The sequence below is a fragment of the Chamaea fasciata genome, unplaced genomic scaffold (genome assembly GCF_029207755.1).
Source record: "Chamaea fasciata isolate MVZ Bird 193981 ecotype frontalis unplaced genomic scaffold, bChaFas1.0.hap1 SCAF_18, whole genome shotgun sequence".
NCBI classification, from domain to species: Eukaryota; Metazoa; Chordata; class Aves; order Passeriformes; family Sylviidae; genus Chamaea; species Chamaea fasciata.
This window is the reverse complement of record NW_027094103.1, coordinates 9294841-9309771: the sequence shown is the minus strand read 5'-3', so window position 1 is coordinate 9309771 and position 14931 is coordinate 9294841. Positions and strand designations below refer to the sequence as shown.

At 55.3% G+C, this 14931-nt stretch overlaps 1 protein-coding gene across 1 annotated transcript in view; it reads left to right on the top strand.

The window, feature by feature from the left end:
- Nucleotides 1–14931, top strand: part of MYO18B (myosin XVIIIB) — a 54993-nt gene that overhangs the window by 19675 nt on the left and 20387 nt on the right. The window contains exons 23-35 of the mRNA XM_066200098.1: nt 411–476; nt 1739–1867; nt 2096–2239; nt 3369–3458; nt 4641–4760; nt 4873–4981; nt 5497–5621; nt 6849–7003; nt 7305–7428; nt 8012–8206; nt 8309–8419; nt 9065–9169; nt 11203–11349. Coding sequence (XP_066056195.1) covers nt 411–476; nt 1739–1867; nt 2096–2239; nt 3369–3458; nt 4641–4760; nt 4873–4981; nt 5497–5621; nt 6849–7003; nt 7305–7428; nt 8012–8206; nt 8309–8419; nt 9065–9169; nt 11203–11349 — 1620 coding nt within the window. The remainder of the gene's footprint in view (nt 1–410; nt 477–1738; nt 1868–2095; nt 2240–3368; nt 3459–4640; nt 4761–4872; nt 4982–5496; nt 5622–6848; nt 7004–7304; nt 7429–8011; nt 8207–8308; nt 8420–9064; nt 9170–11202; nt 11350–14931) is intronic.

Here is a 14931-nt window from a genome sequence, read left to right as displayed (position 1 = left end):
TCAGGGGAGAACTCAGCCCTTCCCCCTGATTCTGGCTCCTGGTGGGCAGGAGGGGAGCACCGAGTGCAGTTGGATGGTGCTGGGACAGGCACCGTCCCCTTTGTCACCTCCTGCCCATGCCCCAAGGCTCTGCCAGACCAGGGATGGCAGCAAAAGGAGGAAGATCTTGCCTGCCGCAGCAGATCTCTGCTCCTCATCTTGCTGAAGGCCTCGGGGGAAGAAAGTCCTTGCGCTGGGACTTGGGACTGGGCAGATGGGCTTTGGCAAGGGCAGGAGGAAAGGAGGGCAGAGCTGGATGAACCCTTGCTGGGTGCCCACGAGGACTGGGGTTCTCTGCACCCCATTTCAGCAGCTCATAGCAGGGTGTGGGTGTTTCCTGAGCCGTCCCATGATTTGTCCCTTCTCCATAGGCTATCGAGGAGCTGTTCCAGGCGCTGGATCTGGAGAAGAAGAGTGTTGCCATAGGACGCACCCAGGTACCATGACTGTGCCTTGCTTCCCCATTGCTCTGGTGTGTGTGGGCACAGCCCCATGCCAGGCTCTCCACCAGCCCAAAGCTCCCCAAAATGAGGAGAAAGGCTCTTCTCACTGCTGCATGTGGCACGAGGTGGGCTGGGAAACTGAGACTTGCTAAATATCAGAGCAAAAGGCTCCTAATTCTCATCTGGAAGCAGTACCCGGGGTAAATCCTGTACCTAATTACCAAAATCCAGCCAGCCTCTGATGGTATTTAAGTTCCTAATTACCGTTGATGTCTCTTGGGAGTGAAGGGGTCTTGGGCAGCTTGTGGGTTTGCTGCAGAGCAGGAACTGTCAGGGCAACAACATTCGAACTTCAATGTGACGGTCTCAAAGAAAAAATTAATTTCACGTGCGTGCTTGCCTTCAGCTCTGGAGTTTGTAAAGAAAGAATTCATGGAACGGTTCTGTGGAGCAAAATGACTTTCTTTTATCCTGCGCTGTGCAGTTTGTAATTATCTCCTCTCTGGAACCCTTGTTCTTAATCAATAGCACGGTGGCAGCGCTGGTCACATTTCGTTAGGGGCGAGTTCTCTTTGCCGTGGCTTTGAGCATTGATTTTGTACCAGCTGCGAAACTTGCAGGGTTGGGGAGTTAATTCAGACGTTAATGAGGCAATCGAATGGGTGGTGGAACAATCATGGCATCAGCTCCGGAGAGCCACTTTCCTTGGGATTGTGCTTTGATTCAATTTGGCACATGGTTAAAATGCAGCTCTCTCAGCACAGCCCGGCCTCGCCCGTGTCACTCAGGGGTTGTTAAAGCTGGGCCGTGCAGCTGGTTGGGAGTTCCTGACCCTGGGTTCCAAGAGCTTCTCCCAGCAGTGACCCAGAGACACTTCAGACACTCAGACATCCATACCGGCCTGGGTTTGGTGACGTCAGCAAATCTGTGACATTTCTGAGGCGTTTCTGACCAGTTCAGAGAAAGAGAACAACCTGGTTTATTTTGGTTTTGCTATTGTAACGCATCATTGCTGTTACCTGTGTGCATCTGTGTGTCACCTGTCAGAATCCACTGTCAGTGGAGGTATCCATCCATCCATCCATCCCTCCATCCCTCCATCCATCCCTCCATCCCCACAGTGGAGGGAAAGGGCAGCATCCCACAGGAAAAGTTGTGAGGAACTGCATCTTGTGATGGTTGATCCCTCTGTCAAGCAGGAGTAGGGAGAGGTTTCAGCCCCGACCTGGAGTGTGTAACCTGTTCCTTGCTGCCAGGTGTTCCTGAAGCCAGGGGTCATCTCCAGGCTGGAGAAGCAGCGGGACAAGCTGATAGCCCAGAAGATGACTCTGCTCCAGGCTGCCTGCAAGGGCTTCCTCAGCCGCCAGAAGTTCAAGAGATTGAAGGTACCCACCCTGTGTGTTGGGGGTTCCTGAGCCCACCCAGGTCGGTGCTGCTGGGATGTGGCCCACAGCACCCAAATCACGGCTCTTTTGAGCTCCTTTGAAGGGTACCAGCTTTTCCCTGCAGCCGTGAGATGCCGTGCTGCCATCCCTGAGCTCCTCTGCCACCCTTCCCTCTCCAGCCTGGTCCTTCCCAGCTGGGTGAGGTTCACGGCTGCTGTGTCCCCACAGATCCAGCGCCTGGCCATCCGCTGCATCCAGAAGAACCTGGTGCTGTTCCAGGTAGTCAGGCACTGGCCCTGGTGGCAGCTGCTGAGCCACGTGCGGCCCCTGCTCAGCGTTAACCTCGCCGAGGAGCAGCTCCGTGCTAAGGAGGTGAGTGCCAAGGGCTGGGCTGGGCTGGGTGGGACGGGACAGGTCAGGTCAGGGTGCTTTAGGGGGTCTGCCTGGTGGATTGGTCAAGCTGGAAGTCACTTCTGCTCAGGGAAAGATCTTTTTCCCACCATCCGGAAGTTGCCATCTGTTCTTAGCCCGGTGTCACACCTTCTGCAGAGCTGTGGAGGGAGAACACTGATCGTGAGCAAACACTGACCATGCCCCCACAGTCAAACCCCATCCCAGGGTTCCCCCACTGCCCTCCTAGTGTCCTCTGCCAGCTCCAGGGGCTGTGTCCCCTGAGCCAAACCCCTGGGGATGGGCTCATCAGCCTGTAGGGTGCTGGAAGATGAGCATTCAAACACACCTGTGGCAGAGGGGACTCCACTCTGTACTGTCCCCAGTGCTGTGCTGGCATCCACCTGTGTTACCCTGGGTAATTGGAGAGGCTGATGGACGTTTTTTGTCCCAGGAGAGGCTCCTTTCACCCCTCTGCACCCTCTGAGACCTGTGCTAAATTCCTAGTCCACCTTCCCTGGAGTCCCGCTCCTCCTCTCGCCTTAGTGAGGTTTTAACAGGATGCTTTCAGGCTGGCTCAGATGAAATAGAAGCTGCCCAAGCCTCTGTTTTTGTCTCCAAACCCACCTGGGATCCATCAGCCCCCATCATCTGTTAACCTTTGTTTTTATCACGACTCTGCACGTTCTGCTCCTGCTCAGTGTCGGATATCAAAGTGGGACAAGGCTGCATGGAGCAGCTCCTGCTGCCTGGGAAGGAATCACAGCCAACACCGTGCCTTTGCATCGTGCTCTGATACCTGCCAGGGCCCTGGGACCCTCCCTGTGCATGATCCAGGCCCCTGGCTGTTCATCCCAGGCTTTTGAGGTTTGCTGCTCTCTCATAAAACATGCTCTACACACACCAAAGCTGACATTCCCTCCGATGGAATTCATGTCAGGAGCTGTAGTCCTGGCAATTTACAGTGAGCAGCCTTCAAAGTTGCCTGGTAAATTTTATTAATAAGGCAGCTGTGTCTCTTCCACTTATTTTGAACAGAAAACAAGGTTTTCATAAATAAACTGAGGATGCTGGAACTCTCTGTGTGTGTTTTTTTTCCAATCTTCCCTAGGAGGAGCTGGCGGCGCTGAGAAGGAAGCTGGAAAAATCCGAGCAGGCGTGCAGCGAGCTCAGACAGAATACAGAGAGTCTGGAGAGCAAGGTAGAGCCCCAGAACCTCTGGTACAGACCCCAAAACGTCTGGTACAGAGCCCAAAACCTCTGTCACAGCCCGGTTTGGCCAGGTTGGGAAAGGAGCTGATGGAGATGAACAGGAGTTCCATCAGAGCAGGAGGAGCCATGGGCAGGGGCAGCTGCCAGGGATGGTCCTCTGGACAGGACTCTGGACAAGCTGCAGTGTCCAGATGCAGAATTCCAGGCTGGCATCACTCCAGGCTGCCCAGAGAAGCTGTGGCTGCCCCATCCCTGAAGGTTTCCAAGGCCAGGTGGGATGGGGCTGGGAGCTTTCCTGGGACAGTGGAAGGTGTCCCTGCCCGTGGCTGGGAGCTGGATGAGCTTTAAAGTCCATTCCAACCCAAACCATTGTGGGATTCCATGTTCCCAGCTGGCTGCTGGTCCTCTGTGGGTTCTGCTCTCAGATGCGCAGCTCCTTGTGATTGTGCCTGGGATTTTGCCAAGCATCATGAGGAGAAGGAGCTCCCAAGGTTTCTATAAATACCCTGGGTTTTCCCAGCTCCCTTGGCTGCAGCAGGGCTGGGCTGGGTCTAGGCTGCAGCTCTGCCTGATGGAGCCAACAGCCCCCAAGGCCAGGACCCTCCTCATCACTGGGAAGGGGGTAAAGATGATTTAGTTTAAGCTCTTTGGGAATGCTGAGCAAGGCAACTGCCTCAGGGCAGACCTAGGAAAACACTGTCTCTCCAGGGAGAGAAATCCTGTGGGATTGCCTTCCTGGGTTAAACTTGTGTGACTCCCTAAGGAGCTGGTGCCTGCACAAGGTGAGGTCCCTTAAAATGCTGTCAGACACAGGAAAGGAGCGTTGGAATGCTGTGTTTTCCTGTGGCCCCGCTGCCTCTGCAGCCCCTTGCTGGACTGGAGCAAGGACCGTGTGCCCGTCTGCTCTGCGGAAAATGGAATTGATTTTCTGTTTTAATAATTCTCCCCTTCATTCATCTTCTCCTGGTTTCAAAGTTAAATTTAATGTAATGAAGTAGGACAATGGAGAGCTGTGACGAGCCCTGCCCGCAGCGCAGTGCAGGCAGCGTGGCACGGGCTGGGAGCCTGGTCAGTGCTGCTGTGCACTCCTAAGCCCTGTCAGGACTCTGGATGGATGTGGGATGGCAGAACCACCCCCAGCCATGCCCAGGCTGACCCCCTGCTCCCCCAGATCATCGACCTGACCACGGAGCTGTCAGATGAGCGGTACAAGGGCGATGTCACCTGCCAGGCCCTGGATGGGGAGCGGGCAGAGCGGCTGCGGGGCACCCGCGAGCTGCAGGAGCTGCAGGTACCACGGCCCTGAGCCCCTCTGCGGTGACAGTGGCTGTGCCATGCCCCTGGCACAGCCCTCCTGAGTGCCCCAGAGCTGGGTAGAGCTGCTCCCTTCCTCCCTTCCCCAGAGCAAACACGACCAAGTGCAGAAGAAACTGGAGTCGGTGGAGAAGCAGCTGGAAGAGGCCCAGCAGCTGGTGCAGCTGCGTGAGATGAAGATAAGCGGCTCTGGTGGAGGTAGGGATGTCCCTCCGGAGGCAGTGCATGCTCTGGGCATCCAGCCTGACCTGTGGGGCCACAGAGAAGAGGGCAGAGGTTTGTCAGCACCACTCTCCAGCCCCTGGCCACTCCAAAGTGTTCCGTCATCCTTGCATTGCTCATCCAGTGGGAGGTGGCAGTGACAGCTCGGTCACACAGCTCTGGCTTTGGCATGGGGATGGTGGTGCTGTGCCCCAGGGTGGTGCTGACACTGCCTGGCAGCCCTGACACCTCAGGGTGTGCCTGAAACACGTGTGGAGTGAAGAGGAGGCTGCTGAGGCACAAGTGGGATGGGGTGGGCACACATTCATGTGCTTGAGGGCACATTTCTGTGTGAGTGGGGCAGCCCTGGACACACAAAGCAGAACCGTGCCCCGTGAGCTCTGTGCTGGCGTTGGTGCCTTGTGCATCCCCCTCCCTGCCCCCAGCAGGGCCACGGGGGCTGGTCAGGCCCCAGCACCCAGCCTGCACCCCTGGGTGTCTCTCGTTGGCAGAGGACGAGTGGCAGGTGAGGTTTGACTGCGCCCAGACCGAGATCGTTTTCCTGCGGAAGCGGCTGGCGCAGCTGGAGGAGCGGCTGGAGGCAGAGCTGGGCACCAGGACAGGGCTGGAGCAAAAGGCAAGTGCTGCCAGCCCAGGAGGGGACAGGGACACCCAAGGCTGCATGGCTATTCCAGGGCTATTCCTCTCCCTGCTCCCAGAGCTTTGCAGGGCTGAGGCTCTGCGTTGTATCTGCTTCTTGCTGCTGCTCCCACTGACCAGGGAAAACCAGATATTTTCTACTCTGGTTTGAGCTCCAAAAATCACTTTTGCATAGCAAAATTCCACCTTGGTCAAGTGTGAGCATAGGCAGAGGGTGAGGAGCTGTGGGCAGGGGGTTTTCAGTGGTGGGTCTTGCTGCTGCTCTGGCTTTAGGAGGTGTACAGGGCTGTGCTCTCCCCATCTGTCACACAAAAAGCTGCTGGTGGAAAGAGCTGGCAGCTCCCGAGCTTTGCCCCGAGGAGAGAAAAAGCCAACATGATTCCCTGTGCAGTGCCTGGGAGCCAGGTCACTTCCCATAAGGATAAAACAAAGAAATAAAGATCTCTCATGGTACATTAAATAGTAATAAGAAAGAAGCTGAGTCTAAGGAGCTTGGGTAAAGCTGAAGCAGCCCATTTGCTCTCAGTTAGTTTGGAATTACAGGCTTCATTAATGCGAGATTTTGCTTATTTAAAGTCATTCCTTAACGACTCCATTCCCTGGCGTGGGAGAGCTCTGAGTGTCTGTCCCAAACACAACGTGAATCTCTGGGGATTCCAGTCCAGATGCAGAGGAATGAGATCGGGCATCGCCCCCGGGGCAGCTCTGCTGCCTCAGCAGGAGGGGCTGGGATGCTGCAGGCACTCGGGGGGTGCCTGGAGCTGGAGAGGGTCACAGCACCTCAGCTCGTCCTTAGTTAGTGAAAAACCTCTGGGTGAACCTACCCTGGGGACTGAAGTGAGGCCGAGTCCTGGTGGGGGTTTTATCCAGGGGTGTGTGTGCTGTGGGGTCAGTGGGATTCCTTCTTTGTGGGGCGTGTGGAATCCATGTGCCCCTCCTCTATGGGGTGTATGGGCCATGGGGCCCCTCCTGTGTGGGGTCCATGGGTCCACGTGTCCCTCCTTCGTGGGGTGCACGTGCCATGGGGTCTCTCCTGTGTGGGGTCCATGTCCCTCCTCTGTGGGGTGCGTGTGCTTTGGGACCTGTGGGGTCTATGAGATCCCTCCTTCATGGGGTGCATGTGCTGGGGTGCATCTTCTGCGGGGTCCACGGGGTCCGTGTGCCCCTCCCCGGGCTCCACAGCCTCCGTGTCCCCCTCCCACAGCTGGGTGAGGCACAGGCGGCGTGCCAGGCGGCGCGGGACGGGGCGCAGCGGCTGCGGCGGCGCTGCCACCGCCTGGTCTGTGAGCTGGAGGACGCCCGGGTGCTGGCCGAGAACCAGCAGAGCCGCAGCCACGAGCTGGAGAAAAGGCAGAAGAAGTAAGGCTGGTGGGGAGGGATGGGGTGCTGGAGCAGGAACCGGGGAATGGGGAGGGTTGGGGTGGGTGAGGAGCTGCTGCAAGGGTGGGGCTGTTTTCATCTGTTTCAGCTGCTGGGGGTGATTTTTCTGTCCCGTTGCTGTGTGACCGATGTGTGGTCTGATCCCAGACTGGTTTGGGTTGGAAGGGACCTTAAAGCTCATCCAGTTGCATCCCTTGCCATGGAGGGGGAACATTCTCCTTCCACTATCCCAGATTGCTCCAAGCCTGGTCCAGCCTGACCTTGCTATGTTTCCCTCCAGGTTTGACCTGCAGCTAGCCCAGGCCCTGGGGCAATCTGCCTTTGAGAAGAGCCTCCGGGAAAAGTTGTCCCAGGAGAACACGAGCATCCGCTGGGAGATGGGCAAACTTCAGCAGAGCCTGGAGGTGAGAGGAGACCCTGCTTTGCTGTGTTGTGCCCAGTTTTGGGAGCAAAGCCATTACCTTTGCAATTAGAGCAATCAGGAAACTTGATTCCAATTTCTCTTGGCACAGTTCAGCGTGTTTAAATAACTTGCTCCCTCTAGAAGAAGGGCTGTTGCTACATATAAATGATCCCCATCCCATGATTCAGCTAATCAGGGCCACCCCCATTTTCACTGGGGTCACTTGTGCTCTTCCTCACATCCCTACCCCCAGTCCCACCTTGGGGAAGGTGCTGGTCTGTGCCCCGGGATGGTGCTGCACCAAATGCCACCGTGGTGGCAGGAGCATGGGTACTGGGGTGGGGGGAACCCCCAGAGCTGCTGCCAGAACCTCCAGGCAGTGAGAGCTGCAGGGAACCCACGGGGGACACCCCAGAGGAGTGGGAAGGTGAGGTCAGGATGAAGAGGGAAAGGTGGGGATGGGGCTCTCAGTGTGGGACAGGGGCTGCCCAACCCCTGCTGCTGCTCCAGGGGTTGGGATGATGCCTTTGCGGGTTCTGAGAGTGGGGTGTGAGTGTCCAGGCTCTGACTCCCGCTCTGCCCAGCACAAGGAGGCCGAGGTGGCCAGGCTGGAGCAGCAGGTGGCCGTGCTGGCCGGCCGGGTGCAGGAGCTCAGCAGCCCTGGGGCCACAGACACGGTGCCTGCACTCAAGAAGAAGCTCTGGGACCTGGAGGGCAGCACTGCCGAGCAGAAGAAGGAGCTGGAGCGGCAAACAGCTGCTGTGGATCACCTGGAGCAGGTAATGTGGGGCTGGGGGTGTCTGTCCCCACTGGGCACATCGAGCTCAGGCCAACACCATCCTCATCGCCTCGGGGCTGTGCTTTGCCTCTGGGTGTTTCAGCTCCACGAGAGGCTGGAGCTGGAGATCGAGCGGATGAAGCAGATCCACCAGAAGGAGCTGGAGGACAAGGACGAGGAGCTGGAGGACACACAGAAGTCCTGCCAGAAGAGGGTAGGTCCTCGCTGGGTGGGTTTGATGCTGGGTGCTCCCTAAAGCTCCCCATGTCCCCAGGAGCCCTTCCAGGGGTTTGTGTTCCCAGAAAAGTGCCGGGGTGCTGCTTTCCCACCATCACCCCAGTGTGAGCCTCAGTCACAGCCTGAGGGTGCAGATCAGGCTTTGGGTCAGGGGTGAGCCCCTGCCATGCTGGAGGGGCTCTTGGGGACAGTGTGTGAGAGCCACAGGTGATGCAGCACGTGGACCTGCTGCTCCCAGTAACACCAGAGTCTCACCAAGGGCACCAGCTCCAGGGTTTCATGTTTGATTTGCAGAAAATAGCCTCTCCTCCAAGCCATGAGGTTGGTAGGTGCAAACACGAGTTCCAGAGCTGCAGGGGCAGCCTTTGGGCATGACTGGGTGTGCTTCAAACAGCCCATCCTGTCCCCAATGTCCTGCAGGTCCCTGGAATGCCTCCTCTTTTCTCCACTGGCACTGCTGGGGGGTAAGAGGTGCTCCAGGGGACATGGTCCATTTCTAGTCCCCAGTGCTGGCTGCAGAGACCTTGGGGAATGCCAAATCCCCACTGCAGCAGTGGCTCTGCCCTGCTGGGACTTGGAAGGGTGGCCGGGCCCTGAACGTGTCGGGGTTTGTCCCACACAGCTCCGGCAGCTGGAGATGCAGCTGGAGCAGGAGCACGAGCAGAAGCAGATGGTGCTGCACGAGAAGCAGGACCTGGAGGGGCTCATTGGCACCTTGTGTGAGCAGGTAAGGGGACAGTGCCCTCCCAGGGGCTGCTTTGTGGGCCATGCCTAAAAACAGGAGTGGGGATAAACAAGGGCAGCTGGAGCGGCAGGCTGGTGTTGGTGCACGTGCTGCTGCTCGTGGTGTTCTGTCCCTCATCTCTCCCAGATGCCACCCAGCCACAGCAGGCACTGGGATCTGGAGGTGTTGGGACTGCAGGGGTCACACAGGAGCCATATGGTCCCACTGAGGACTCACAGAAGGGAACTGTTCCCTTTTGTACTGGAGAATTACTAAGCAGGGAGAGGCGTCTGCTTTTTCCTGGTATTTCATGAGAGTCAAACTAGCCAGGTCTAGCCCTGGAATGCATCCAACTGCCTAGAAAAGCAGTTTATCCAATCCTGCTCGTTGCAGAGGAATTATATCCCATGCAAATTTGGTGAACAAATCCTTTTTCCCTCTATGAAGAGTCTGTGGCAGCAACTGAAAAAAAAGCACACTCAGTTCTGCTCCTGCTCAGCAGGTGAGGGGCTGGACACAGCCTCCTTGGGCAGCATTTATCAGTTTGGGCATCCCTAGGCATCACCCAGAGGCCACCCCAGAACTCTGGTGACTGAGTGAGGTGGCTGAGGGTGGCACCAGCTCAGTGTCACCATCTCGGTGGTGCTGCACCCCGGGACACCCCAGAGCTCAGCCTGGAGGATCTGTCCCCATGCCTCCTGCCCACCCTGACCCTGGCACAGAAACTAAGCCCTGTGTCCTCTGGATTTCACCATTTCACCAGCCCTGGCAGTCCCGTGTGCTCATTAAATGGGATGAATCCGGGATCTTTGCAGCGCAGGAATGGGGGGCGTATTTCAAGCAGACACAAAATGCTCTGTCCAGGCCTATCCAACACAACCCTGGCTCAGGAAATGTTTTGGGAACTGTCACAATAAATAATGCTGGATCAAAGCAGGGGATTATTACAACAGTCCAACACGTCCTGCTTGTTTGGTGGAGGGGAGCTGAGATGGATGAGGAGGCAGCAGGAGCTTGGGGGGGCTCAGGGGGAAAGGCCCCTTCTCCGTCCAGGACAGTCCCCAGGTGTTGCCCTGGCAGCCCCCAGCCCCCCAAGGGCAGTCCTGGTGTAAAGGAAGGGGAGATGGGGCCGTGCAGCTGGGATTGCTGTGAGAAACAACCACAGTTTGGCAGCACCTATTAAATCAAATCCTGACTTTATCACTTAAAAATCCTGGGCCGCAGTGGTGGGAGAGGGCAGCTGGTTCAGCCATGGCACCAAAGTTACCCCTTGTGATTGTGGATAGACCCTGAGCAACAGGAAAATGATGTGAGCAGTGTCCAGGATCCAGCTGGAGGGATGGCAGGGCAGCAGTGATGGTGCTGCAAACACCCTCTGGTTTGCAGAGGAGAGTTCATTAAAAAACGGGAAGGAAACAGCCAACCCAGAAAACTAATCAAGGAAATGGAGATGCCAATGATTTCTCGTTCCAGCAAATTCCAGCCAGCTCTAGACCAGGCTGCAAGGTCAAATCCACAGAGCTGATTTTAGCCAGTGAACAGAAAATAGGAGATGGAAGGGGTTTGAAATGAAAGCCGTGGAAAACAACCTAAATGGAAAACGTTCTTATACTTCAGTTATGCTGAAACCAAGCACTGAAACCATGTCCCTGTTTATTTGGTGGTTTTCTAATTCCTTCATCCCTGTAACCATGGTTGCTCTCTCCCTCTCTCCAGGGGGGTAACAGAGAGGGTGGGTGTTTTAAAGGCACTCCTTGCAGTTGTGTGGCCAGGCTGTCCCTCTGGCCGCAGGGGTGGTCACTGGGGAGGATGATGGAGACCAGGGGTGGCCAAATGTTTTCAGAGGAACAGCTCTTTGGTGGGGAAAAAAAAATATGGGACACCCTGCAGGCGTTCAAGGAACAACTCAGTGCCCTGGTGTAGTTGACCAAAATATCCCTAAATAGTGTAAAAAACGCCTTGGGGTGGGGCGGCAGGGGCTGACGGAGCTTTCAGGGGTCAGCAGGGCTCGGACACCCCCTTTGTCCCCTCCCCAGATCGGCCACCGCGACTTCGACGTGGAGAAGCGGCTGCGGCGGGACCTGCGGAGGACCCGCGCCCTCCTGGCCGATGTTCAGCTGCTGCTGGCGGCCCCGGCAGAGCCCGGAGCCAGCGCCCCGGAGCTGGAGAACCTGCGCAAACAGGTGAGGGAGAGATGTGCGGGGGAGCTGCAGGGAACATTCCTGGTTTGGCTGAGCCCTGCCACCCGGGCGGGCGCCGCCGAGAGCATCCTTGGAAGGAGCGCTTCCCTGTAATTAAGCCAACGCTGGTGGAGTGTTTTCCCCCTTTTTTTTCCTGTTAATTACCTTCTGTTTGGTGCGTTTCTGTGTGTCTCCTACGGCCGGGCTGGGGCGGCGTTGCCATAGGGATGCTGAAAGCATCGGGGAGAGGGATTGGGGTGGGGATTTGCTGTGGTTTGAGCGCAGACAGCTCCGGGCTCAACGGTGTTGAGTGATTTGGGGAGTGGCTCCAAGTCTGTGACAGCTTGTGCCCCTAACCTTGCGACAACACCAGCCCCAGGGTGAGCTCTTGATGCCTTGGGAAGGCTGACCTGGAACAGAGACTGGACAGTGCCAAGAGAATAAAGTAGGTATTTATTGAAAGGCTTTTAAGGATACAACTTGGGCAATACAAGAGCCTGGCCAGGGCTACACCCAAGGTGGACCCAAACTGGTCACAAAATGGATGACCAGTCATGAGGTTTCACACTTTTATAAGCTTTGGTCCATTTGCATATTGGGGTTTAATTGTCCAGTTACAACTTCTGGTTATGAAGTCCCATCCTTCTTATTTTCTCTCTTCAGCCCACTGCTGTTTATGCTTTTGGGCCTGAAAACTTGTTACAGTTGTCCTTGTTCTCCATTAGGAAAAGGATTTGTTTTGTCTCCCTGCTCTGTGAAGAGAGCTGACTAACACTTAATGTGAGGCTCAGAACTACACACCTAGGCAGCACAGAATGTGAAATACATGAAAGCTGAAACTTAAGGCATCACTCCTAGTCCTGTGGGGTGCCCTGCCACGGGACAGAGGCACCACAGGGCTGTCCATCCCCCTGTAGGCTGTGTATTCCCAAGTGCCAAGCAGGGGCTCAGCTTAAGATGCTGGTCCTCTGAAAGCACTCGGGAATTAATCTGTTCTGCACATTTCCCCTGGAAACGAACGAATCTGGAAGCAGGAGCAATTCCAGCAACATCCAGATATAATTGGGAGGGTCGTTGTGCATAAATAACAGCTGTGAGCTGCAGCTGTTCCCACCTGTGCTGAGAGAGAGGGAGAAGCTGAGCTGGGCCTGATGGAGCCAGCGGTGTCCATTCTTGTTCCCATGTCCGTGCCCTTGCCTGTGTCTATTACCTGGATGTCCAGGGCAGGGCATGGCCACGGCTGGGACAGGCAGTGGGAATGGCCATTTTTTGCACTCCTGTTTTTGCACTTCATTAATCACTCAGTGTTTCCCAAATCCCACTTTGGGGCTGGAGAGGTTGCACTGCCCCCATTTTTTTTCTTTTTTCTTTTTCCCCAGTCCCCGGTGGGAGGGAAATGTGGCAGGGCCCTGCCCTCAGGTCCTTTCCTTGTGCTGATCTGAGGGACCTGCCTGGATGCTGAGTTGCTTCCTCTGCCCATCCCCAAGTGTCCAGCCCCATCCCTCTGGGGAATAATGCCCAGTTCACCTGGGGAACAGAGCTGGGGAAGTAAATCTTTACTCTAGAGAGTAAAGTCATAGGGAGAGCAGCTGAGGGGTCTGAGGGGACTCAGCCTGGAGAAAAGGAGCCTCAGGGGGGACCTTGTGGCTCTGCACAACTCCCTGACAGGAGGGGACAGCCAGGGGGTGTCGGCCTCTGTTCCCAGGGAACAGGGACAGGATGAGAGGAAACTGCACCAAACTGTGCCAGGAGAGGGTCAGGTTGGAAATCAGGAGGAATTTCCTCATGGAAAGAGTGGTCAGGCATTGGAAGGGGCTGCACTGGAGTCCCCATCCCTGGAGGTATCCAAGGAAAGACTGGACATTGGCACTCAGTGCTCTGGGCTGGGGACAGGGTGGGGATCAGGCACAGGCTGGATTTGATGACCTTGGAAGGCTTTCCCAACCTGGACGACTCTGGGATTCTGGGATCCTTGCTCCCTATGCACTCCAGTCCCCCGAGCAAAGCAGGAGGTCACTCTCTCTCCCTGTGATTCCATTCCGCCTATCCCTGTCTCCCTCACTTCATGGCCTGTGCTTTGTTCCCTTGTGTTTGGAGATAAGCAAACAGCCTGGATTTTGGGAATGTGGAGTTTTTGCTGTGCCACCAACACTGAGACTCTGCATGTGTTTAAAATGCCACATGATTATTCTGTCCTTTAAACTGAAACAATTTCTAATGGCATTCATGACGACTTTCTCAAAAGCCAATGCATCCTACCACCAGCCCACGGACCTGCACAAGAAGAAAAACTTTGCTAAAATGCTACATTTCCGTTAATCAAAATCCATATGGCTGGAAGTGCAGCATTGTTTCCTAATAAGGCTGAGGCATCCATTTTATGCAGGTATTTAACAGATGGTGTTCACAGCAAACTAATGTTGTTCCACGGTTCATACATTATGCATTTTTTTGGGGGGAATTTCAATTTATTCTTCCCAAGCGGGAAAATTCCATTACACAAAGTGAATTGGAAGCTGATGTTTAATGAGGGGTCCTGGAGATGCTTTTCTGTCTGGCTGAACCATCAGGAGTTTGGTGGGAATTATGGCAGGGAAGAGACCATTCCAAGAGCTGATTGTGGATGCAGCCGTTTCTGGAGCAGCTGGACAGGTGAGAAACTCCTCGGCCGTAAAACCAGGAGCTGATCTGAGTGGCATCTTCAACTCATCCCAGCAAAGCACAGGGAGTTTTTTTTCAGCTGATGGAAGAAAGTTCTTCCTTCTCTAGTGAAAAATCTCAGTCTCCCCAAAAAGTGGAGGGAAGCAAGGCGAGGTTTGCTCCAGTTATAATATTCCATGATTCTCCCTGCCTTTTTTGGGGGGAGAGAGATAAAAAAGAAAGCAAACCCTGAGAAAACAGCCTAAAATTCTCAAACTCTCACCACGGTGTGCAGCTTTTCCCAGAGCTCCTGGGAACTCCGCAGGGAAACCAGCACCAGGCACAGGAAATGAGCAGTGAACGGAGGGGTTTAGTTTTCTTTTTTTTCGTGGAGAAAAGAAAGAAACCCCGACGAGCAGGGGAAGGAACTGGATGTTCAGGTACAGCCTACGACAACTCCTCCGCCCGGGCAAGGGGGGAGTTTTCGGGATGACGCTGGAGCTTCCAGATGTTTGCAGCCCATTGAAGATCGTTGTGATCTTAATGGCTGAGCTGTAAAACCCCGAGAGCAAATTAGTGTTTATAAATGGGATCTTCCACGTGTATTTGCAAATGCAATTGACGCCACGTGAAAAGCCCATTTGCAAACCCCCGAATCATGAATTGCTCTAATCAGGAATTACATGTAATTCACATAATTTTGCAAATTAATGATCCCAGCTCTCTGCCTCACCCGAGGAAGTGGGAGGATGTGCCATCGAGGCTGCTGGACTCACCAGGACAGTCGGTGGTGTTGGGATCTGGGCTGGGAGATGCCAAGGAGGCCTTGCTTGCCCTGTAAACCAGGAGCAGACAAGCTGAGGAGCAGCACGGGTTTACAAAGTGGAGATTCTGTGTTCTTTAGCAGGGAAAAATGCTCTGTGGAAGTGGAAATAAACGTGGCTG